General features: G+C 39.5%; 1 protein-coding gene across 1 annotated transcript in view; it reads left to right on the top strand.

Moving 5' to 3' along the window:
- LOC309879968 (ovostatin-like) overlaps window positions 1-18,370 on the top strand; it is a 30,622-nt gene extending 12,252 nt beyond the window's left edge. Inside the window, exons 15-35 of the mRNA XM_082764331.1 lie at window positions 31-180; window positions 952-1,122; window positions 1,699-1,828; window positions 3,214-3,301; window positions 4,016-4,244; window positions 4,828-4,954; window positions 5,782-5,903; window positions 6,522-6,573; window positions 6,864-6,947; window positions 7,957-8,133; window positions 8,439-8,520; window positions 9,379-9,535; window positions 9,999-10,073; window positions 11,372-11,537; window positions 12,154-12,374; window positions 12,822-13,037; window positions 13,177-13,301; window positions 13,594-13,684; window positions 15,263-15,334; window positions 16,618-16,720; window positions 17,737-18,370. Of these exons, the coding sequence (XP_082620457.1) occupies window positions 31-180; window positions 952-1,122; window positions 1,699-1,828; window positions 3,214-3,301; window positions 4,016-4,244; window positions 4,828-4,954; window positions 5,782-5,903; window positions 6,522-6,573; window positions 6,864-6,947; window positions 7,957-8,133; window positions 8,439-8,520; window positions 9,379-9,535; window positions 9,999-10,073; window positions 11,372-11,537; window positions 12,154-12,374; window positions 12,822-13,037; window positions 13,177-13,301; window positions 13,594-13,684; window positions 15,263-15,334; window positions 16,618-16,720; window positions 17,737-17,789 (2,691 nt within the window). The 3' untranslated portion in view covers window positions 17,790-18,370. The remainder of the gene's footprint in view (window positions 1-30; window positions 181-951; window positions 1,123-1,698; window positions 1,829-3,213; window positions 3,302-4,015; window positions 4,245-4,827; window positions 4,955-5,781; window positions 5,904-6,521; window positions 6,574-6,863; window positions 6,948-7,956; window positions 8,134-8,438; window positions 8,521-9,378; window positions 9,536-9,998; window positions 10,074-11,371; window positions 11,538-12,153; window positions 12,375-12,821; window positions 13,038-13,176; window positions 13,302-13,593; window positions 13,685-15,262; window positions 15,335-16,617; window positions 16,721-17,736) is intronic.
- The last annotated feature ends 8,086 nt before the right edge of the window (window positions 18,371-26,456 follow it).

The raw sequence follows: 26,456 nt of genomic DNA, 5'->3' as shown, positions 1-26,456 counted from the left end.
TATTTGTTTGTCTGACTTATTCTTTTCCAGCTCCGGCTCAAATTCTCTGAGAAGCAGGGTCTCCCAGGCTCTAACATCAGTCTCCACCTTGAAGCTGCTGCCAACTCCTACTGTGCTCTGAGAGCTGTTGATCAGAGTGTCTTTCTTCTTCAGCCTGAGCGACAATTATCTGCTGAGAGCGTAAGCCACATCCCCCAGGTTGTTATGTTTTGATCTAGGGACATCCAGAATGACAATTCCAATGCCCACCTCTCTCTCTGTTGCTGACTGCATTTTTCTTTTTCCTATATAAACAGGCACCTCAGTGATTGAAAAAATAAATAAAATAATAGCAGTTGTGCCCTTCAAAGCTGGTAGTGGAATACTTAATTTTGGAATGCACAGCAGCATTATACATTTTAACAGTATGCCGAAAGAAAGAGAGAAGGAGAGAAAGGAAGAAAGGGAGAAAGGAAGGAAGGAAGGAAGGAAGGGAGAAAGGAGGGAGGGAGGGAGAGAGGGAGGGAGGAAGGAAGGAAGGAAGGAAGGAAGGAAGGAAGGAAGGAAGGAAGGAAGGAAGGAAGGAAGGAAGGAAGGAAGGAAGGAAGGAAGGAAGGAAGGAAGGGAAAGAAAGAAAGAAAGTCCCATACTTTTGAAAAACTATAGAGATCCTGCTCATTTCATGCTTTCAGAGGCAGTTTTGCCTTGAAGTGAGAGAGTGGATACATGCTGCACCATGAGGATGCTTTAGAACGGACTGCTTTGTAAATCCTGTCACATAGTTTTCACTGGACTTACTACACTTTCAGTCTGCACTCATGAAAGTTTTTCATGGTATAACAGGCAGAGCCCTTATACTGTATCACTGTGTCTTAGAGCTGGCTCACCAAAGCCAAGGGCTTTGGTGAAGCAGAATTTTGCACCTGCCTGGGACCTTTCCTTGTTTTTACATCTGTTGTTCTCACCTCCCAGGTGTACTACCGGCTTCGTTTGAGTGATTTACATGGCTATTACTACAATGGACTCAACCTGCAAGATGACAAAATCCAGGAGTGCACCCCAGTCAAAACCACCTTTTTTGATGGCTTGTACTATGAACCTGTTAATGTCAGTCGTGATGGTGATGCCTACAAGATTTTCAGGGTATGTGCTCTATGTGGCTCTTTAAGTGAGAAGTAGTCCAGAAGAATTCGTGCACATTAGAATTAAACTTTCTCAGGCGGTGGTTCTGATCCTTGGAACTACCTTAAGCCTCCAGTCACACAATTTCTGCCTTCTCAACCCTACATCTTACTCAGGAAGACTGAGAATCACTATTAGACATGTTCACTGGAATCCTGCCCATGTTTCAGTACACATTTCCTAAACAGGACAATGACCTTGGCTCATGACCTCAACAGTCCTAGTAAGGATCCAAGTCCATTATGCAGGCCACTGGTTTCCATGGATGTCTCCATGACTTTCCTTGTCCGGTTGCAATGAACCTCTGTCAATACTGCACTTCACAGAACACCAGGTGTCTGCATCATAGAAATGACATAGATGTAGGAGAGAAGAGTGACCTGTGACATTCAAGGTTGAAAGGCTGGCATGTGAGGAGGGAGAAGAAAGATGAGGGATGATAACTCAGATGGGAAACATGGCATAGTATAACATAGCATAGCATAATAACTAGTACATGCACTGAGTGACAAAATTAATTGATTTGTTTACATTCAGGATATGGGCCTGAAGGTTTTCACCAACTCTGTGCTGCGGAAGCCAGTTCTGTGCAACGAAGACATGACAAATCGAGGAGATGACCATGTGTATTTAGAACATGGTGTCACTGGTGGTGCCTATGGCGCAGGTAAAAGAAAGTTCATGATGTGTCTCCATTCCCAGTGTGCCTAGTCTTCAAAATTGCTGCATGTAGAAAATACAAGATAGCATGCTGAGTTTTGGAAATAGGTCTCCGTTTCACAGTTTGCCTCTTGTTATCTCTTGCTGACAGTCCTCACAGAAGTGAAGTCACTTCTCTCTCACTTAGGTACAAGGTGAATATGGGAAAGACAGAGAATATTGGGATGCTGCTTTCATAAATTGATATCAGTTTTTCAAGTTTTTTTTATTTTTTTTCACTAACTCACAATTAAATATTTATATATATATATATATATTCCTTTTAAATAAAAGGAAATGCCAATGCAGAAAAATAATGCAAATTCCCAATGTTAAGAATTCACACAACATTTAGCATACTTAGCAAATAGTCTCAAAAGCACTTTATAGATCAGCAAATGGTATGGCTATTTTCCCTCTTAGTTAAGTTTTTACAGCAAAAGAGCAAAAGTAATCGTCATAGGTTACCACAAGGGAAATTACTGTTCAACACTAGGAAGAAGTTCTTCTGCATAAGAGCCATGCTGCACTGGAAGAGGTTCTCCAGGTTTTGGGATTTCCATCCCTGTAGGTTTTCAAAATGGAGCTGGACAAGACCCTTGAGCAACATGAGCTGACTTTGAAGTTTGTCCTGCTTCAAGGAGATTGGACTGGAAAACTCCAGAAGTTCCTCCCAACCTATTTTTTTTCTATGATTCTGTGATTCTATGATTCTAATTTCAGCAAAATAGCAAAGTGCTATCATTTCCATGATATAACTGACAAGTCTGAGGAAATTGGAAACACTTCCATGCTACATTGTTTAACATCTCGTCCAAGTCCACAGAACCATGGTCTTAGGTTTTTAATCTTAGTCATGTAATTTGGTCATCTGAATCAAAGTAGTTTTCCAGTTGAGTGGATATTCAGCTCTATTTTAGTTGTCTGGACAGGGTAAAATGATCGAGTTCTAAGGGAGGTTTGTAAAGCTGTATATACTTTGGTGAAATTCTGGCCTGTGTTGACATTTGCAAATTGTAGAGAGCTAGTGATAGAGGACAAAGAAATGCCTTTGTAACTAGATGATGAGACCTTTCGATGTGAAAAAAGGTGAAGTGCCTTGTGAAATATCTACATTTTCCAGTATTTTCCCTTGGGAAGACAAAATAGGTAAAAAAAATGTTCCTTCTTATGCCCTATATTTGTTAGAGTTTTCATTTTTCTTATGGGAAAAAAATGGAAAAATGCTCCAATGGAATACTTAGTGTTCATTTATGGTCTCACGCATATTTGATTGCAGTTTAGATCTCATTTAATTCTTTGTTCTGGCCTGACCTCTCTAATAGTATACTTAACCATATACAATCTTCCTAGATGAGTCAAGGATTACTGGTAATAGCCTTGTTAACACTGTTCGGAAATACTTCCCTGAGACATGGATTTGGGATCTGATTCATACTGAGTGAGTATTTTTACCTTCATTTCTTACCTTTTGTGGATTTTTGAGTTGCTGCATCTTGCTCAAATTAATTTTGGGAAGAATCAATGGAATGTATGTCTACTTTGTAGATATGAGTCTCCTTTTCTCATTGTGCTCACAGATCTTTGACATCCCAGTCTTGTTTACAGTATCAAGCTTCCTTGAACCGTGACTCATATCTGCTCTTTTCTCTGCTACTATTATTCTGATGAGGAGAAAGAATAAGGGCTAAGAATAAAATAAGAGAATTTATTTAGACAAAAACAGGAGGAAAACTTGTTATTGTTCATTATATTTTTTATTTCCACCAGCAGAAAACTCAGTTGTTTTTTTTGTTGTTGTTGTTTGTTTTGTTTTGTTTTTGTTTCTTTCCAGGTTATAATAGCTTCTGCAAAGAGAATATCTCTGTCTTAACTATGCATCCATTCTAATTTTTTTTTTTTTTCCAGTATGTTCAACATTTACAAATGATATTTCTAAATTTAAAAAAACAAGTACTCTTCCAAGTGTTTTTAAAACTTAGCTCACCAACACCTTCATCTTTACCTCCAACTTTATATCTTTTAAAATATGGAGAGATATCTCATAAAAACTGAAATGAAAACAGAAGTACTAACTCAGCCAGGGGCCTATTCTGTAACTTTCCTTGAAAGTGCCAAAGATAACTTCTTAATCTGTTTTTCTTGTTTTCCTCAGTTCCCGTGGACAGGCTAATGTCTTTTACACCATCCCTGACACTATCACAGAATGGAAAGCCAGTGCTTTCTGTTTGCAGAACGATGTTGGCTTTGGCATCTCCTCACCTGTTTCACTCACAGCATTCCAACCATTCTTTGTGGATCTCACCTTGCCATACTCTGTCATTCGGGGAGAAAAATTTAATTTAATAGCCAACATCTTCAATTACCTCGACAAATGCATCCAGGTACATCAAGTCTCCTTTCAATTCTGATACGGTTTGCCTGTTTCCCAGAGTTCCTAACATTGCTTCTGTATCCTGCATAACACATTAGAAATACAGAAATAAGTGTTTAACTTATGCCATAGCTTGACACATTACTCTTTCACCCTCTCTGCCAGTATCCATTCTTGATTCATCAGAAAAGGCCAACTAGTCCACAGAAGTTTGCTCCTTATCCCTACACAATTCAGTTATTTTTGCTCTTGAGGAAGGAACTTGAGCAGACGGTATGGGTACTGTGCAGTACAAAACAATACATACAGAGTATGTAGTATGTAGCAGTTAGTCATAAGAAGGCCTGACTGATAAAACAAGCACAGACACCTCGGCACACTTCTGTAAAAACAGCCATTAACAGTGGGCGGAAAAGAAACAGACTTGCTACCTCCTTAGAGAAACGTGCCATCCCTATTTCCCAGAACCATCCTTCAGAATCAGATGACAAATAGCTTCTCCAGCAAGTAACCATCTCCTGTGACCTGCAGCTTAATTTTAGGGACAGTCTACTTCATTTGTAATCTTCTTGCTCTTTCTCTCTGTTTCTCAGGTCAGTGCCATACTGGCAGAGTCGAGTGACTACAAGGCAGAAGTCCTTTCACCAGAGGGAAACACAGCAAGGGTGTGTGCCAATGAAAGAAAAACCTATATTTGGGCTGTTAGCCCCCTCAGTCTTGGTAAGGTTGTCTTTTGGTTACCCTGATTTATCCTTATTTTATCTTTCTACCTTTGTTGCTCTGACTCTTTAATGAAGCATCAATAATCCACAGGCAAACATTTTTGGACAACTCCATTAGTTGTGTCAAAAATTTAATATTGGACCTCTGCTAAAGTTCTCTTATATGCACTGAAAAAGCAGTGAGTTGTTCATTTCCTGTCTACTTTAGGAAGAACTGTACACTTGCGTCGTTATGTATGAAATACTGGCAGGGTTTCATGTGCCTATGATCCTTCAGTTTACAGTTTTACACCTAATGAGCTGTATTCAATAAGAATAAAATTTGCTAATAATTTTGTAGTGGTTTCTCAATAGGCAGAGGATATTGGTCCTTTACAGTTTAACAGTAGTGTCTATTTACACTGCCTTGAAGTCAACATTGTCTTTTAAAAAAAAGCAATCATAGTAGTTTATAAGTTTATATATGTTAGTGCCTCAAAAGCTGAAGTACAAAACAAACAAACAAAACCTTAAATTAGCAAAGATTCTTCTCAAAATGAACTACAGATAGGACTTTTCTTTAAAAGATGGTGAAAACTGATAGCGAGTACTGTCATTTGTTTAGCCAGGATCCATCCCTATTTCATCCCTTGTACTATGTCCCTAGGAAAGTACTCCTTGCCAATAGTGGACAGATGTGGAGTTTTAATGAAATTTGTTTACATTGCCTTCAGACTGAATACATTTATCAGCTGTCAGTCAGACTAGGAGGAGGCAGTGAAAGCCAGGTGTAACTGGAGATGATGAAAATAACTTTTATTCTTGGGCTGGTGGCTGGCTCTCCAGGTGAGGTGAAATTCACAATTACTGCTGAGGCCAAACTGGATACTACGGATGCCGGAAAGAACACGTCTTCAGAAGAGAGGACAATTCGCAGGGACACCCTGATTCAAACATTACAAGTTGAGGTACAGTAAAAAATTTACAAGGGGTTAATTCTTTTTGGAAAATTCAGTGCCTATGGCTGTGGGTTAGAAGCAGTTAACTAGTGTGAGGAGGCAAGACAGCTGACAGATAGAGCTATGTGCAGTAGGGCGTCTCCTTATGAATCCGAGAGTGGAATTCACAATGATCCATGGCATCCAAGAGCATACATGTCCTGACACTCCTTGAATGTCAGCAGAGCTGTAGCCATAAGGGACATTTAATTCCTTACCTGTATGTGCCTTTCACCTGTGACTGTAATACCAGGGAGGAGAGGACAGATATGAAAGGAATGGGATTTACCTTGAGCATCATAAAGCAGCAGGCACATGACTGTCCTCAAGTCCTTCTCAGAGGCTGGAACTGTCTATTTTATAACTGTTTTCTAAGAAGGATGGTGCTCAGCACAGTTTGTGGTTTAAGAAACAGAGTAAGCCACGGCTCAAGAGATATTGCAGTGGAGATGGCAGGACAGGGTACAGGAGGGTGCATTCTCTGGATAGCCACTTCCATGTGATGCTATACACTGCTTAATTGTTCCTGATTTCATAGTGACATTTTAAACTTTTTTTCTCTCTGACAACTTCTCTGCAATCAAACAGCCTGAAGGTATCAAAAAAGAATTGACTCAGAGCTCCCTAGTTTGCACAAAAGGTAAGGCAAATTTATTCATTCATTTGAAGGAACTGATGGAAATACCTCACTGCCTTCTTAATTTTCTCCTATGAAAACAGAGATCTTCCCAGGGGAGGAGGGATGGTCTCAGGGTTAAGGAGCTGGGCTTACAATTCAGAGTTTTCAGAGATACCTTAGACTCATTGGGTATGGGCTTTGCAGTGGTTTCTTTACCAAGACAGCAAATAATAACTGTAGTAATGCATAGAAAGTAAAGATCGGGGGAAGGAAGATGTTTTCAACAATTCTTAGCTATATTTTCTTGTCAGGCAAAACAGTTTCAGAACCAGTGTCTCTCAACCTGCCAAGAAACCTGGTGGAGGGATCAGCCAGAGCTTATTTCTCTGTCATCGGTAAGTTTAGTATCTAGACTAAAATTAAAAGTAAAGCATTTTTTCCCTTATGATGAACCCAGAGCCACCATGTATACACATGCAAAACTAAAGTTGAGGAGATACTTCATCTGGATTTAGAGAAAATGTTTTCTACTTTCCAAAATGCCAAAGACAGAAGTTGCTCAGAATTATCTCATATTGTATCAAAAGAGGATAGAAAAAAGCAGTCAGATTATTACAATATATTACATTCCAGGTGATATCGCATTAGCATATAGTGTAGTATGTGTATGTATATGTGTAGTAAAACAGTTGATTCAGCTGAAAATTAAGCTACAGCAGACTTCTTGAAAAAACAAAACCAACACATTTTTATTTCTTGGAAAGAAGACTTCAGAGAGATGCTGACAGCACAATTCAAATTTATACTTTTGCATAATGAAAAACAATTGTCAGTTTATAAATACCCATAGAATGAGACTTATACATCCCAATCAGCTCTGTGAACCTTAAAGTCGTTATTAAGACCAACAGTTCTCCTCAATGAGGTTCTGAACTCAGATTGCTTTCTAAAAGTAATTGTTTTGCATGTCTGGGTCAGTGTGTGGTGTGCTGGGACTGTGGAATACAGCCTCTGTAGCCCATCAGCAATATACCCCCAAACCTCATTTTCATATGTACCCACCAAATGGGAAGCACATTGTAAAGGCCAGGGTATTCTAACCCTTCTAAACATTCACAGCTAATTCTCAGAAAACATACCAGTCAGCATCAATCATTCCAGTGATTGGTTCCTTCCCAAATTTGCAGTTTTGCAGGCATTCAGCACCAAAAATCAAAATCAATATGGGGGTACTTCGGTCTTTCTTCTAAGCTGTGTCTTTGGTTACTGTGCTTACTATGTATTGGTCATATAGAGTATCATAATAATGAGCTCATAATAATGTAGAATGAAACAATGTAAAAAAATGTGTAAGAAAATAAAAATTTGAACTGAACTGGACTCCTTATACCTTTCATTCTTCAGGAGACATCTTGGGCACAGCTCTGAGGAATATGGAAAACCTCCTTCATATGCCGTATGGCTGTGGAGAACAGAACATGGCCTTGTTCACACCCAACATCTATGCCCTTGATTATCTGAATAAAACTGGGCAGCTGACTGAAGAGATTAGAGCCAAGGGTACTGGTTATTTAATTACAGGTGAGAGCCTTTCACATTCTTCCATTGTGATCATTGTGATAGTACGCACTGAACTCTAGACAGTGAACACAGATCTCCGAATTCTAGCACCACATGTACTGCACATAAGCAGTCAATGACAGCACCCCAAAGAAGCAGTTGGTACTCTCAGGAGCAAAAGTAGCTAGAAATCCTAATGGCTGATATTATTCACCAGACATGTAGTACTTAATATTAAATACCAAAGTCTTACTGCTTCAGTTGAATAAACAGCAGGACTAGTCCTTTTCTGTGATAAGAAAATGTCTTCTTTATTGTACTTTTAGGCTACCAAAAGCAGCTATCATACAAACACCGGGATGGATCCTACAGCTCCTTTGGGACACGAGATGGGGAAGGGAGTGTGTGGTAAGTGGTGACACTTTCTATTTCCTTAGCTCAGAATCTTTGAAACAAGTTCAAAATTTTAAATGGTTCTTATTTTTAATCGTCTAAATGGACATAGCTCAATTAATTTGATCACCCAGTAAGTGAGATACTAATAAACTGGAGAGAATGCAACAGAACAATTATAAGATGATTATTGACTGGAACACATAATGTTCAAGGAGATACAAGGAACTAGATTTGTTCAGCCTCTAGAAGAGGAGTCTAATGGATAAACTAGGTGCAGCCCTCCACTACCTAGACCAGAAGATCTATAGAAAAGACAGAGTTGGACTCTTATCAGAGGTACACAGAATAAGGAAAAGAGTTTTTCCATACAAAATTTACGACAGGGAAAACTGGACAGAATGAAAAAAAGTCTTTCCCATGAGAAGGGTGCAACACTCAACCAGGTGCCTAGGGTGGGTGTGGAAATCTCCATCCCTGGATCCCTGGACTAGACAAGACACTGAGCAACCTGACCAAGCTTTGAAGTTGGCCTTAGTTTAAGCAGATGGTGGGACTGCAGACTTACAGAAGTTCCTTCCCACACAGATTATTTCATAGTTCCATTAGTTATGATAAGAAATTACTATCATCAGTCATCAAGATGTGTCTATGCTTTACCCCTGCTCTGAAGGAATGGCTTTAGCACAGTAATAGAGAAGTTTGTAATACCAGGATTTTAACAATTTATTTAAAATTTATAAAGTACTCGTTTCTTTTACCACAAACGTTATGGAGTTCATTCTATGTTTGCTTCAATGCATATCCAATTGCTGGTAAGCATTCTTTATCTTGTTCACAACTATTTGCTTTCTGTTTCTGGCTCACCTGCAGGCTCACTGCCTTTGTGTACAAGTCATTTGCACAAGCCAAACGATACATCTACATCGACAACAATGTCCAGTCACAAACTTTGATCTGGCTGGCAAGCAAACAGAAATCAGATGGCTGCTTTGAAAATGTTGGGTCACATTTCAACAATGCTTTGAAGGTAACTGAGTTCAGTATATTCTGAAACTTCCAGTCCTGCCACTGGGATTGATTTATATTATTTCTGCCAGACCCAAATTTATTATCACACCCGTACTCTTCCTAGTACCGTTCTCTAGTGTTGCTCGTGTATAAGCTGGGCAAGATTGTTATGTCTTCTATTGATTATTAGGTAGAAACAAATAGAACTTTCTAAGCTAGAAGTCTCAGCTTTTATTTTCCACCACTGCATTTAGCTCAAGGCTATAATGTGCTTTATTGAAGACATGTAAAAGAAAAAAGACAGCAAAAAATTACAATTTTGGCTTTATCCTGAGTGATCTTTATTTTTCTTGTTCTTGTGCACACAGGGAGACAGAAGTTGCTTCTGGTCTCTACTCTATTATCTAGACCATGAATGAATTCATATTTCATTTCTTTCTAGGATAGCTGTACTGACCTAATTTTGCTTGTGTTTTCTTCAGGGTGGAAAAGAAGGTGAATACTCGCTCACAGCGTATGTTGTGGCAGCATTGCTGGAGGCTGGACACTCTGTTGAGGTAGATATTTTATGTTGTTATCTTTTATTAGCCTGGTCAGCCATATACGAAATAATGTGCAAGTCATAATCCTGCCATCCATATTTTTTATGTCTTAGATATTGATTCCAGGACAGTATGGTCAGCTCAGGAAATCTGTCTACAGAACTCTGCAGCTGCCAGAAGCATTTGATGTGTATTATAGATTAGTTATTTATCTAGTTTGTATAAGTTCATCTGAAGGTGTAAAATCCCCGAGGAATCCAACCGTGTTAAACAATCACAGTCTATGTAGGTATAAAATCTGGACTGAATTTGCCCACTCCATCCAGAGTCCAGTCTAGAATTCTCTCTGAATTTGTCCAGTCCAAAGTCCAAGCTATCCAAACCTCCAGTCCTACAACTTTCTCTGTGCCTTTATATCCAAGTTATGTTTCTATATTCCTGTGTGATTGTTAACACTGGAAGGAAATGATGAGATTTTTGAAATACTTAGCTGGCTGGAATACTTAATAGGTTTGGGGGAATGAGAACCGAGTTTTGTTCTCTGTAATACGCCTCCTGTATATCCTCGAGAACCTGGCCCAAATCTTTTTTCTTCCGTAAAATAAGGAAGAAGAGAATTGTTCCCAGTCTGACAACTGTATTCTAAGCACACTAAGTTTTACAAGACTAGATGCTGCGAGATGAGGCATCATTTCTGTATCTAAGATAGACAGGATAAAAACATTTTACAGGATGATTCAGTCTTGTGGACTTAGTTCCCAATGTCTGTGAGAATCTCTGAAGCCTGGTGTCACCCCTATAAAGTAAGGCTGCAGTCAGACTACAGTTAACAGTGTGGTGGTGATATCTGAGCTGAAGCAGTGCTCATAGAGAGACTCTGTAAGGCTAAAAGGGTGAAGAGTTTTCTTGATAGCTAAAGCTAGCAATGAGTAATAACATTCATCTGAGAGAATGTACTTCATTGTGAGTGATCAATATACTTTACATGACTCTTTAAAAATATTCTCTGTTTTATAAATGGAGCAACCAAGAGTCAAAGGATTCACCTGCATAAGATCATCACACAAGTCAGGAAAAGAAACCATGCTCTGTTAGTCATGCTGCCTCTAAATAAATGCAGAAAGAAGGCAACACTGCTGAAAGACCACATTTTATAGAACACACGCTGCAGGCCTTTAAACATGTAATGGATTGCATACATCTTAGCATGAGGTGTCAGTGATGGCAGCTTAAGAAGTGATGAAGATCTTTAAAGAGATGTCGAGACACAAACCCAAGAAACCTGACAACCCTACTATATTTTGTATTACTAGCATCCTGTGGTTCAGAGTGGCATGAACTGTTTGGAGACTGCATTTAGCAATGGGATCCACAACCTGTATAACCAGGCCCTCTTTGCCTATGTTTATGGCTTAGCTGACAAAGAGGAAAAATCCAAATTTTTCCTTGAGAAGTTGGATAAAAGAGCTACCAGAGATGGTAAGTGAAGTATGGCCTTGATGCAGGCAATACAGCTGATGGGAAGGCCTTTGTTATGATGCAATTATTCTGATGTACAGTATTCTCATTCATGTTGCTCCTTTCTTATTTCCTGTCAGCTATGCTACTGAGTTTACCTCTATGATCTCTCTTCATGTCTTTTGGCCTCACAAAAGATTGAGCTGTGGCCTGGTGTTCTTAGAATTATGAAATAATCTAGGTGGTAATTGATGTCAGGAAGACTCCGGTCCAAGGCAGTGGAAGACTGCACATAGCCTCCTCTTCTACAGGCTGGACAAATCCAGTCTTCCCTTTACTGTGTCATGTGCTCCACTCCATGACCATATTGGCATCCTACTGCTGCACTGCCTCCACTTCATCCCCCACTTTGACTTGTACAGCTTCACTTTATTAATTCCTTTCCCATCCCTTCCTGTGTTCTTTTCTGTACTTAAACTAAAACTCATACAACTCAGAACATTATAGGCTGAAAAAAAAAAAACTCTTAGGTAAAGGAAGGTGGGGAATTGTATGCGTATCTCCCATGTGATTCTGCAGTGAATTAATCAGCAAGTAACATTTTCATGCTTTTTACATCCTGCTTTTCTCATTTCAGGTAGTTCAGTTCACTGGCAGAGAGAAAATAAGCCACCAGCAGAACATTACCCCATCTTCTATTCCCGTGCCCCTTCTGCTGAGATTGAAATGACCAGCTATGTGCTGCTGGCATTGCTCAACAAAGCTGAACTCACTCCAGATGACTTATCATACATTTCTCGCATCGTGTACTGGCTTGTCAAACAACAGAACCCATATGGAGGCTTCTCATCCAGCCAGGTGACAAATGGGTGTGGTAAAAAGAATAGATTCTGGGAACAGTCCAGCCTGCAAGCTGGATCTCAAAAGTATGATGTTTCTTCATCACATATTTGTTTGAATAATATTTGATAAATGGTGCTCATATAAGTCCCCTTGGTAGGGCACATTATGGTCTTCGTAGGCAGCTTCATACATTTTTGAGTTTCAGTAAATGGGAATTTACCCAATTTTCAAGTTAGCAGAAGATAAGGGTAACTGTTGACAGAGCATTACATGTATACCAGAGTTTCTGAGATAATTCAATCCCATTAACCCAGAACTTGTAGCTTCTCTCCTTAGCTCTTTACAAAGGCCTCCTCCTTTTATGACTGATCACTGACAATGGAAAATGGCAATTTTGCTAATTTCATGCTCTATTTCACAGCTGTGTATCTGTCTAATTAGGGATTGTATTGTTCTTTTCAGGACACTGTTGTTGCTCTCCAAGCTTTAGCAAAGTATGGATACCTGACCTTCACTAAGGAAAGCCATAACACAGTCAAGGTCAGCTTCATGCAGTTCCCCAGTAAGGCCTTCCAGGTGAATGACAAGAACCGCTTCTTACTGCAGCAGGCTTCCTTACCCACTGTTCCAGGGAATTACAGCATGGATGTGAATGGCACTGGCTGTGTCTATCTGCAGGTAAGCAAGCTGGAGACTCACCACAACCCTGGTGAGAACTAAGCAGGGGTCCTCTTTACCTCATTTCCTTCTATACCTCATGTCAAAGCCACCAAAATCTGTAGATCTATGACCATCTCATGCTTTCCATCTCTTTTAGACAACCTTGAGATACAACGTGCATCTGCCAAACCAAGTTGCAGGATTTTCTCTCTCTGTACAGACGGCCAATGTATCCTGCACAAACAACTTCCCACCAAAGTTTGACCTTGTCATCTCTGCCAGGTAACTTCCTCTTTTTGATCTACCTTCTTGCATTCTCAGTTTGGTAAAATACCCAAGGGAGGATTTAAGTACAGGCAGTTAACTGTCATTGTGCGCCTGCAGGAAGACAAACGGGACAATATCCTAACTCTCTCATCCTTCACTACTAAATTTCTCTCACTTGCTGTAAACCAGTGGAACATCAGAGCCATCCAGTTTAGAGATTATCTGAGTTGTTTGTGAGTTAGAGCTGAAAATTTCATTCACCAGTCTCCTCTTCATTTGGATATTAATAGAAGTTTTCTCATTTCAGTTACACAGGGAACCGCCACGTCTCCAACATGGCTATTATTGATGTGAAAATGCTCTCAGGTTTTGTTCCCGATAGATCTTCCCTGAAAAAGGTAAAGAATGGGAGCAAAGTGAATGGTAAACCTTGAAAATAGAGGAGGTTGGCAAAAATAGTCACTGATTAGCAAACTGTGGACCAATGGGGATTCTACAAAGTCCCTGGTCACAGTCTTCTGTCACATACTCTGTCAAATTTGCAGCTGTTCATCTGCTGAAGACAAATCTGTTAGGATCTGCCAAATTCAGTAGCTCAAAAAAGGTGAGACTGCATTCTCCAAGTCCAGTCAGCAAGTAAGGCTAAGCATGTGTTCCCAATAGGCACACATGCACACAATACACCTACACAGCTATAAATGACTGGCCACACAGATCAAACGAGACAGAAAAGGCACATATAGCACAGGTGGCCTTATCCTTTTCCTCTTTCTGTCTGATTAGGATGAAAGCTCATTTCTGGAAGTGATATAGGTATATATGCATTAACATAATGTGGAATATCCCCTGGTAGCTGGCCTCAGACACTCAGTCTGACCAGTAGCTGCCCCTGGTTCCTTGGTCTGCCACACACTGCCTTATACTGGCACTTGGACACCTTCAGGGCCACTCCAGCCACTCCAGTGTCTGGGACTGAGACCTCTTGCACCTACACATATGCATGGTGGGTACCTCCAATACATAGACCTTAGGTACGTAGTCAATAATATAGCTGGACTGGTATGTTTTCCCAGTTGCCTCATGTAGACACATACAGACACAAACACACACAAATAAGTCTCTCTGCTAGCTAGCCCAGACTGCTGGCCTATCCAGTATGTGACCCCAAGACCTTATTAGTGTCTCCAGTAACAGACCCAGACTTTCTGGTCCCTCCAAGTCAGATCCTCTGGTCTCTTCAGTATTTAGCCCAGACTTGTGGCTGCTTCAATACTTAGCTGCCAATCCACATAACTTGTTATTCCTGTTATTCCATTTTGATATACACTAGCAATCATGAAACTTAAACTCCGAGTAAACAAAAAGAACAATGCAATTTATTTTAGAATCTTCTTACAGCTTGGTGCATCTAAAAGCACGTATCATTCAGGCATGATTTTTTGATTTTCTTTTTGTCTAGAACTGTAAGACATTCATAACTTTTCTTTGGAAGATGAAACCCCATGATGATGACATTATTGACATCCCACTCATTGCATCCATTTGGCAAAAATAGCTTGTTTTAACATTATATTTTATTTTATTTTTTAATAGTAAAATAATTTTGTTCATGTAGTTTTCTAAAACTTTTTGGCTCTATTGTAATATTTTTAAAAAATATACTACAGAAAGCAAGTTAGTTCAACCTGCATAAATGATCGTGTGATTGTAAATTCTCGTTGAAATGACACTATACTTAAGCTGATAAGGAGACACACACACCAAACCTGACCAGTAAAACCAGGATAATTTTCATTCAGCTTGCCATTGTATGAAAACACCCAACTTTTTGCATTTTTTATTTTGGCCACTAGATGTCACGGTGGCACAACAGGAGCACAGCAACCACTTTAAACATTTTGCTAGCGTATAGCTATTTGTAAGTCTCCTTGACAAACCTCTTACGTTAAAATTGGTATCACTTGCCTTATTCATAGCTTCAGTACCAAGATTCTGTTGTGGATCGCGTAGACATCAAGAACAACCACATCTTCTTTTACCTTCAGAAGGTAAGTTTGGGAAGTTTCTTTTGGGTTTTGTTAAAATGGAAGTTTAAAATAGGCTCCCAGAGAAAAAGAAAAATCACATCAAAAGCAGATTAAGAATACAAACCTTAAAGAATTAAAGGGACTTTACCCTGTCCAACCTCCAGTAAGTAAGTTACCTAGAAATACAATAGTTGTAGTGTACTGTGAAAAGCTTTGTTACTACTTTTAATACATGAAGAATGCTATGTGATTAAATAACATTTTGCAAACATAGCAAAGTTGCATTCCATATTGCAAAAAATCATGGTCAACATAATATTCCTGAGCCGCTAAGTGACACTTTTCATCATTTGATGAAAGCTGAAAGTGTATCATATGAAGTCAATATCATCCCCTCCCTTTTAGAGAGAGGTGTGTATGAAAAGAGTGCTCCTCCCACATCAGTGACATTAACAAAGGGAGTGAGGGAGAAGGAAGAAAATCAAAACACAAGGTATCTTAAAATACCGAAAGGGGAAGGAGGGAGGAAGCAAAATTAATTATATCTACCTTTTATACAATAATTGTTATCAGTTGGTCTGCAAGGATCTAGTAAGGAAGATCGGAGGCAGTATTCTGGATTCACAGAGAGCCTGAGATGTTGAGATGGAAAGGTTTACACAGCAGGGCACCAGTATTGCAGAAAGCTCTACAGAACCCCTGTCCATGGCTCCATTCCTATGAAGAGATCAGCAAGATAAAAACAAGAATAAATGGAGAGGAAAGCAGGGTCACAGTCCCAGACATACAGCAGAAAGCTTGAAGATGAAGAAGAGGAGTAAGGAGGAAAGTTTGGGTCTGGCTACAAGAGTATGGATTGAGGAACAAAATAATAGGGGGGGTTGGGAGCCTTGAATTCAATGTGATTAGAGGAAAAAAAAAGGGGGGGGGGGAAGGTTCATAGGAAGGTGGTTTTAGCTGGAAAAAAGCAAGGAAATAAAATATCTACCTTTTAGTGAGAGGAAGAATGGTGATGTGCTGAAAGCTTCAGTAATCACAGAATGGTTGTATTATAGGCAATGGAAGTATGAAAAGAAAGAAGGAAAATAGCTCACAGGTTTAGCAACAAAACATATTTAGCAACAAAACATGTTTAGCAACAACATTTAAACAATTGTCTGATTTGATTTAAAGATTACAATCTGGAGAGAAGTGTAGAATGGTACTTTGTCATCTAGTCTGGCCCAGATGCATCTACTCAACCTTAGCCTCAGGACTAGACATGTAAAGAAAAAGTCCTCATCTTTTTGTCTTGCCAATTCCAGCTCTCCCAGAAAGCAATCAGCTTCTCCTTCAGTGTGGAGCAAAGCCTGCCTGTGTCAAATATCAAACCAGCAGCAGTACATATTTATGATTACTATGAAACAGGTAGGTGACCTCAGCAGACACACACGCACACCAAAAAAATAAAATAAAATAAAATAAAATAAAAAATAATAATTAAAAAATATTTATCTCAGCATTTGCTGGGTGGGACAGTGGATTTTCCCTTACTGTCTCTGTGCAAGCTTCTCGTCATGTTTCTGCTGCTTTTATTTCTCTTTGTTAGAGAAGCAAGCTAGCAATTTTTCTGCTTTCTCTTACCAGACTGCAAAGGGTTTTCAGAAACATAGACAGCAGATGTCCCCATCTTTTCATTTCTTGCTTCATTTAAACATACAGCAGGTTAGAAAGTGATGTGTCATGAGTTGCTTTCCTGCAAATTACATACAAAAAGTTCCACTTTCTTTCCCCAGTTTGGACATGATGGTTAAAATCAGCAACCCAAAGACAACAGCATTCATGACTTCACTAATCTAGCTTGTCTCATATTTTTACTTTACATGGCCACCGTAAGCTGTGGTCAAAAAACTAGTCTATACTGGAATTCAAATACTTAAGTAGGAATGTCAGTACTGCTGAACTCAACAGAAGCTTAAGCATGTAATTAGAATATTAAGAGCCTGACCACCTTTCTAGATATGTCCTCAAGGAACTACAAATATATCAGGCATTACCCAATTGTGGCAGTTTTGTTATCAAAACTGTGCCTCAGGTTCTCAGAAGCTTTTCTCAAGTATAACCTAATGGTATAACCTTTGGGAACTATCTCAGCAGAATAGCAGCAGTATCCAGAGAATTCTCCCTGGAGTGCCTGTTCTACTACCCGATCCACATCCCATGTCATAACAGTAATGACATGTCCTCACAAACACTGTCAGAGGAGTGCATTAGGCACTGACTGTGCAGACCTGCAACTGAATGCCTTGACAACTGAAAGACCACAGCAAAATTTATAAGATGTTTTCCAATTCAGCATAATGTGTTAATCTTATGCACAGGGACTGGGGTCTGAATGATTTCTTACTCTCATACAACTGTCATCTTTCTTTTTTCCTTTCCAGATGAATATGCCCTTGCAGAATACCAAACACCCTGCTCTGCATCTTCCAACTGAAATCAGATACGTGCCAGAAGAAGTAATGGGTCAGAAGGTATAAAAAAAGCATTTGTAGGGGAAGAAGAGGATAAGAGACTTGGTTGTTTATGGGGAGGGCAATGAAAAGTGTATAGAAGAATAAATCCCAGTGTGACATCAATTAAAATGACACATTCTGGCCCAGGCTTTAAAAATGTTTTGGGTCAGTGAGGATCAGAAACTGCAAATAAAGTGGTTTTCCTAATAAGGGAGATAACTGTGCAACCACCCATCTTTTTGGAAACTCGTCATATATTTCAATGGTAGCTTTATGTAAAAGTAAACTCCTGAAACATGTATTTTTGGCCACCGATTCCTCTTAAGAAACCTAAAATTAGGAGAATAATCTGTTGCTGCTTCTGTAGATTTTGATTTGTTTTGGTCTTTCCATTTATCCTGAAGGAAAACTCTGAAGAAATGACATTGATTCTCACATTTTTCCATGACAGAGCTTGGAGAATGTTGTTTACAGATGTTAGACTTCTAGTCACAGGAAGACAACTTTATGCAATTTTTACTTCCACTTGGAAAGAGGGATTCTCTCCAGATTAACATCTCATTTTTTACTGTTCTTTGGAATAAAACCTTCTGATTGATAGTCTCAATCTCCACTTCTTGCCATAAATGGGGACTGTAAGGTTCTTCATAAACTAAATGATTCATATAATTCATAGTCAGTCAGTGACAATGACTTACTGACATCAATGACATCTTCACTCAAAGGGTGGTGAGGCACTGGAACAGGTTGCCCAGAGAAGCTGTGGATGCCCCATCCCTGGAGGTGTTCAAGGCCAGGCTGGATGAGGCCTTGGGCAACCTGATCTAGTGGAAGGTGTCCCTGCCTATGGTGGGTAGGGGGAAGGGAGGTGGAATTAGATGATCTTTCATATTATTAGATGATCTTAAACATAATCAGATGGTCTTCTGTACTCTTTTAGTACAGAAATTTTTCCTAATATCCAACCTATACCTCCCCATTTCCTCTTGTCCTGTCACTTGGTGCTTGGGAGAAGAGACTGATCCCCACCTCACTATCAGTTCCTTTAAGGTAACTGTGGAGTGCAATAAGGTCTCCCCTGAGCCTCCTTTTCTCCAGGCTAAAAGAACCCAACTCCCTCAGCTGCTCCTCATAAGGCTTGTTCTCTAGACCCTTCACCAGTTTCATTGCCCTTCTTTGGACACACTCCAGCACCTCAATGTCCTTCTTGTAGTGAGGGGCCCAAAACTGAACACAGTACTTGAGGTGTGGCCTCACCAGAGCCAAGTACAGAGGGACAATCATTTCCCTAGTCCTGCTGGCCACACTGTTTCTGATACAAGCCAGGATGCCGTTGGCCTTTTTGGCCACCTGAGCACACTGCTGGCCTACATTCAACCAGAATTGACCAATACCCCCAGGTCCCTTTCCAGCGAGCAGCTTTCCAACCACTCTTTCCCCTACCTGTAGCGTTGCATGGGGTTGTTGTGCTAGAGCACTCCTACCCTGGAGCAAATCAGTGCTTGCACCTAACTTGGTGTCATCTGCAGACGTACAGAGGGTGCACTCAATTCCCTCATTCAGTTCATTGCTAAAGATATTGAAGAGAACTGGCCCCAGTACTGAGACCTGGGGGACACCTCTAGTGACTGACCTCCAGCTGGATATAACTCCATTCACCATGACTCTCTGGGCCAGGCCACCCTGCCAGCTTTTAACCCAACAAATCATACACCCATCCAAGACTTGAGCAGCTGGCTTCTTCAGGAGAATGCTGTGGTAAAAGGTGTCAAAAGCCTTACTGAAGTCTAGGTAGACCATATCCACAGCCTTTCCCCCATCCACTGAGTGCATCACCTTATTGTAGAAGGAGATCAGGTTCATCAAGCAGGACATGCCTTTGATAAATACATGCTGACTGTGCCTGATCCCCTTGTTGCCCTGTAGGTACTCTGTGATGTCACTCAAGATAATCTGATCCATAACCTTCCTCAGCACCAAAGGTAGACTGGAAGGCCTGTAGTTTTCCAGATCCTCATTCCAGTCCTTCTTGTAGATGGGCATCACATTTACTAGCTGACAGTTGACTGGGACCTCCCTTGATACCAGGACTGCTCATAAATAATGTAAAGTAGCTTGGAGAGCACTTCCACCAGCTCCCTAAGTACCCTCAAGTGGATCCAATCTGACCTCACAGACTTGTGTATGTCTAAGTGGAGTAGCAGGTCACTAAGCCTTTCCTCATGGATTGTAAGAGCTTCTTTCTGTTCCCTGCCCCTATCTACCAGATCAGGAGGCTGAATACCTGGAGAACAATCAGTCTTGCTGCTAAAGATTGAGGCAAAGAAGGCATTAAGTACCTCAGCCTTTTCCTCATCTCTTGTCACTATGTTTTCCCCCAAAATCCATTAGAGGATGGAGATTCTCCTTAGTCTTCCTTTTCTTGTTTATGTATTTATAAAAACTTTTTAAATTGTCTTTAACAGCAGTAGACAGATTGAGCTCCGGTTAGGCTTTGGCCCTTCTAACTTTCTCCCTGCACAACCTCATAACATTTTTATAGTCCTCCTGAGTGGCCCGCTCCTTCCAAAGAAAAAAACGTCTTTTTCTTCCTGAACTCCAACCACAGTTATTCCATTATTTTGCTAAGAGTTTATCAGGTCTCAGATCTTTGTACGAGGACTGCATTTCTTTAGAAGGAAGGTTGCAAGGAAACATCACACCTGTGTTGCAACCAAAGATGCCACTTTCTAGTCTGCAGTCTTCCCATTTTACCTCGTTACTTTCATTATTTTTCTACAAGAGACAGGTCTGGGCTTCAATAATGTTGGTTCCAAACAATTTACTAAAGGAAAGGATGTCATCCAAAGGGACACTGACAGGTTTGAGAGGTAGGCCCATGTGAACTTCATGAAGTTCAACAAGGCCAAGTGCAAGGCCTGCACCTGCATCGGGGCAATCCCAAGCACAAATACAGGCTGGGCAGAGAATGGATTGAGAATAGCCCTAATGAGAAGGACTTGGGGGTCTGGGTCAACGAGAAGCTTGACATGAGCTGGCAATGTGTACTTGCAGCCCAGAAAGCCAACTGTATCTTGAGCGGCATCAAAAGAAGCATGTTCTGCAGGTCAAGGGAGGTGACTCTCCCCTCTCTTCTGCTCAGTGTGGAGTGGCAACACAGCCTAGGGAAAAAAAAAAAAAAAAAAAAAAAAAGTAGAATTCAGAGTAATTCGGCAACATCAGGACCTGGGAAAACTTGGAAACCAGCTGGACAGTTGTTCTAAACAGCGGAAGGTTTGGGCACAGGACCCTAAAGTGACACAATATTTTTGTGAATTTAAATGCAGGCTGATGTGGGATAAGTGCCTTGACATCCACAAAAACCTGAATCCATGCTCTGACTTTATTTTCAACTTTCCAAATATACCTCCTGACATTTGAAAGTGCCCAGAATTTGGCAGCTTTTCATGTGGAAACACAGTGCATACAGATAAGTCTGAAGGGGCCCTTGTAACGAAGAATATTTACAAGCACGTCATGTCATATTTTTGGATACTCTCCTGAGAAAAGACAGAAAAGGGGATGGGGATCATTCCTTTGGGTTGAATTTAGGTGCTGCTTTATTGAAGGACAGGAATAAATAGTTCTCTGGCAATTCCAAATGAATGCCATGCAATGTGAATGTCGAGAGCTTCTACACATTTTGAAAAAAATGAATAACCTTTTGAGAAAAAGATTTTGTGAGGTGGTTGGCTTTAACTTCTTCTAGTTCTGCTCAAAACCCAAAAGTCCTGTCCCCGGTATTTCTATCCCCATAAGAAACTTCCCCCTGAGCACAATATCTGACCTAAAAAGTCACACAAAACAATGTTTTTGTATTTGTTACAGATGGCCACTTGCTAAGGAATCAGCTATGACTCTGAGGACATTATGGTGCCAAGTTGCCTTTTTAGTGACCCCAGGCTCCTCCTCACTCTCCCATCCCTGTCAGCAGAGATTGTGTGAGCTTAAAGAGTGGTAAATCAGGCTAGTTCAAACCACTTTCTTCAGCTGTGTACACTCAATCTGCTGTAAAACAAAGGCCTTTGTTTAATGCCATTCCAATGAATGGTCAACTGCAAGACTGGTCAGATGGAAACTGATATGAAATGCAGCTTATTTCTAAAGCACAGCATTTAAATTTTGTTACAAATTACCAAAACACTAGGCTGAGAGGGAGTGGCTGTGACAATGTCAATGGTATCTAGCAAAATCTGCATTTTATAACCTTTTACATCTATAACTTTCCGGTTTTACCTCCAGTACATCTAGCGACCTAAAGACTGTTTCTCACGGAGCTTGCATCATGTGAAGTTGCTGATGAAGGAACTTGGGAGTTCACTCAAATGTAATATAAGTCTGACAAGTTAAACTATATCCCACTGTCTCAATTATTTGAAATTTTAATTTTATTTGTTTGTCATGAAGTAAAAAATAGTGCGTTGGGGCTGTTTCACCTGACTCACTGATATATCTATACAATCCCCTAGCTCACACAGAAAATTTGGGAAACTTGTCTGTCTCTATGTTATGTTGTTTGGTTCTTTCTCCCCATATTTCACTACCTAAGAAATTTAATTTTAAATTGATTTATGAGCTCCGTAATAAAGTCTTGATTCTTAAATAATGCAAAAAATTAGATGCTGCATAGAAAACTATGACAGTAACAAGCATGTCATCTTGCAGTCAGTCAGTTGTCCACTAAAATATTTTTCCATATGAGTTCCATATCTTCTCACATGGCTAAGCCACCTAGCTCCTGGTATCTCCTTACTAAAGCAGAATGCTTTCCTGTAGACAGAACTTACAAAAATATTACTTGAAAGAACAGAAAAAGATACAGAGCAAATACAGAGGAAATCTGACTTTATGTCTCTGACTCAGTAACTATTCAGGTGAATCCTTCAGCTCAGTCACCTTCTATAAAGTTTTGATCAGTGCTGGAGACTTTGCTGAGCTCATGGTCAATATATTAGCCCTGCCTATTGTCACTCAGAACAAACATATGCAACATTACTAGCAGTGTTTCACATTGAGAGGCGTCTCCAACAATTAAGCTGTAATTTTTTCTTTCCTTTAACTTATTGCTTCCTTCTTGTCACATTCTCTCTGCCTTTATTTGAGAAAGCCAGCTGAATTATATCAGCAAGGAGTCCCTGATCAGAGGCTAATTGGCCAGAGAACTAGGGAGGGAAACAAGAATGAAGAAGGGACAGATAACTCTTCTTCAGTATTTCAAAGGAAGATCTGTGTGTTCCTTCTAGGTAGCCTTCACAGCCTTCAGTATTGCTGTATCTTCTTTGAATAACACCAGGCTGTTATTTAATTTTAGACCAAATCCACAGACTTTTTTCTCTTTCCTCTGGTGTCAGTGGAACAATTGACTGTTGAAGATATTAGCTTTCTCTTCACTACCTTCACAATGGGAACCACTGAATAAAACCACTGAACTAATATCTGCTTTGTACTCTGGGTTTTTATTGGGAGAGGAAAATTTTTGTATGTGCTTATATAGTGTCTTCTTGTGTGGACCTTGCTTCTGGAAAGAAGCCTGAACTACTCATTTAACTGTACATCCATTTTACATCCTATGGCAACTTTAGATCTCCAGCTTGCATGGCTTTACTAGAGAATTTTTATGTGTCTGTTCCATAATTTGTTTTTATTTCACTTGTCAAAGTAAGGCTTGGACTGGTTTTGTCCTAGAGAAAATATTCCTGGAAGAGACAAAAAATGGTCCATTTAACCTCATCACACCAGGAAAAGTCTAGAATCAAACAGAATTACTTAGCAAGTCTGCTATCTGTAACTTGTGTCCCAGACTGACTACATATCATGAAGCACTTTTTTTGAAATGCACCTAACATCTGAACAGAGTGATGACCTTGTTACTTAAATGGTTGAAATGAACCTTTTCTGAATAGTTTTGACAATTCATTCCAGACCTTTCCAAATGATCAGAAGTAGGAGATGTACATCTAAGAAATAATCAAGGATTACGCCAAATCATTTCATTTAGTTTTAGTCCTCTGTGTCTCTTTCCTAAGTTTCACTTAGTCTTCCCAGACTAAATAGGAAAGCTAGGGGAATGTATGCTTTCACTATTACCACTGTTTACAGGATCACCTCTTAGATCATGCTAGTCCATGACATCTCTCTTTGTTTGATATAGAAACAGTAGGAGTGTAACAAGAACAATGCTAAGTCACTGAATCCCCTCCAAGCATTCATATTCAACCAAACCAAGTGTCAACAAGCATAAAAAACTCACGAGACAACAATGAAAAAAAGTCATGTTAGATGTAAAACTCAGACAAAAGGGTTTAACTCCTGAAAGGCCAAAGGAAAAATGCATTGGGTTCAGTGTCTTGCTAGTGATCAAATTCTGGAGGGAGCTGCTATACTCATTACACTCATGAGTCTATCCTCATTTTATACTTGAATAGCTGTAGGATAATGTCATTGAGTTACAGCTTACAGAAACTAGCTGTGTCAGAAGAATGTAGCTTGCTTATCTTTAGCAGTCATCAATTTGAAGCTTATTTTTTAATTCTTTATACTTTTTTAAAACTTAAAGCCTAAGTATAGCTAAGATAAGTGCAGAAGACACTTAGGAAAAGGACTGACCCTACATATTAAAGATTATGAGAAAAAAAAATCCTCTTTTATATTTTCTGAGGCCTGGGGAGCTTTTATTTTCCTTAATTGCTCAAAATTAGCAATTCACTTCAGAAAAACTGTCAACAATTTACTATTTCATGAAAAAAAAAAAAAAAAAAAAAAAGAACCATGTTTTCCATGTTTTTACTGGAAACAAAGCACTTCCACCCTAGATAGCTTCAAAAATCTTGATTCCACCCAACAGAAAAGGCTGAGAGTTTTGGTTTGTGCTCTTATTTGTGCTCAGGAGGGACTGTTCTAAGGCTTTTCTGAAGGATTGTTCTTTTTGTGGTTGTATTTAGCAATATCACTTCTACAGCAGGCCAATTTATGCCTGAATAGTGTCCAGAAGGTAGAGTTTTCTACGTCCAAACATCCCTCATATTATAATAAAGAGAAAGCTTGAGGGATATCATTTCCCTCTGTGGTGTCTGTTGAGCAAGTGTCTTTGGTCACATAGATCATTCAATCAACTCACTGAAAGGCAGAGTGCATTGTTTGGCACAGGTATCACTAATGAGTAATATTAAAATGTGGTATTCTAAGAAACACTTCAGGTTCTAGATTTTTTAACATTTTCTGTGCTATTGAAAAACTAGGAACATCTTTAATACTCACTCAAACAGTCTTGATGCTTACTTTTCCCAGTTGTGAATGTCTTCTCTAGTACATCCCAGTAAATAATGAATACCTCATTAAGCCAAAGCCTGGCTTTGCACCTTCACTGCAGAGAGCTCAGGTGAAAAATCACTCTGCTCTTACTTACTCTGCAGGTGGAACCGGTGCAATAGTCCACTCCTTTTTTGGTTGAGGTTCTAAGAATGTATTTGGAGCTGAAATTGGCAAACGTGCAAATACCTGAAGCTTTACCAAAAACTGCATGTTTTTTTGAAAATGAGCTCCAAAATTAATAGTAAAATAAAATTAAAAATAAAATAAAATAAAATAAAATAAAATAAAATAAAATAAAATAAAATAAAATAAAATAAAATAAAATAAAATAAAAATAAAAAAAGAAACTTCTGGCCTTATCTGAAATAGATTTGTGGGTGACTCAGGAATTAGTTTTTCAATGGCAGCTTCCTGGACATTGATATTTAGAACAGGAGATTAATAAATAAGCAATTTAATTATAGGATCGGAAGATGGGTTTCAAAGCATTAGAGCTCCAGTAACAAGAGTACATATTTGAATAAAAATTAAAATGAACAGTAAAAGAAATGCTGGAAAAAATACAGTGAATGAGCACTCTTGAGGCCCAAAACGGAATGTTTTCCAGATCTATTTAAACATACTAGTCCTAACCACACTCCCATTTCTTTTGCGGATGATTCTTCAAATATAAAGTGCTGCCAGTGTCAGTGGTGGGCTCACAAAATAGGTTGAAGAACTATAAGCCTATCACTATGTAGTTCAGGAAAAAGAAATTATTGAAAGCCAGAGCAAAGGTGATAGTAGAGACTCTGGAAGCTTTCCTCAGAAGCGAGAACTCCCATGCCTTTGCCACTTGGCAGAATTTCTATACAATTCATGTGAAAGCAAAGTGATTGTGCTCTCCTCAAGCTAGCAACAAGGGATGACTTTACACATGGACGTGACTCTTCAGTCACTTGCTGATGTCCACTCAGGGCTCTCCAGCTCTCCAGCAGATGTTTTTTGCCTGGCACTAGTGTTTTATTAGGTAGTAGCCTTAAAAAACACCTAGCTCTTTAAAAGGGAAAGCTAAGCAGCAGGGGCTTTCTCTGACTCACTGTTTGCCTGAAGCTGACTTGTTTCCCCTCAGCCTACTTGGAAGCCTCAAATGCTTGGAAATATAATAGAAGATAATTAGGAATGACAGCACTTTTTCAAGACAACATCCTCCTATATGTTCTGTGCAGTGCTAAACAGTTCAATGTATAGCTGCAGAATACATTAGCACTGGAGAGGAAGCAGAAATAGCCTTTCTGTTTGAGGAATGAGTACAGAAC

Source organism: Aythya marila (assembly GCF_965140915.1).
Source record: "Aythya marila genome assembly, chromosome: 1".
Lineage (NCBI taxonomy): Eukaryota > Metazoa > Chordata > Aves > Anseriformes > Anatidae > Aythya > Aythya marila.
This window is presented reverse-complemented; position numbering and strand designations above follow the sequence as displayed.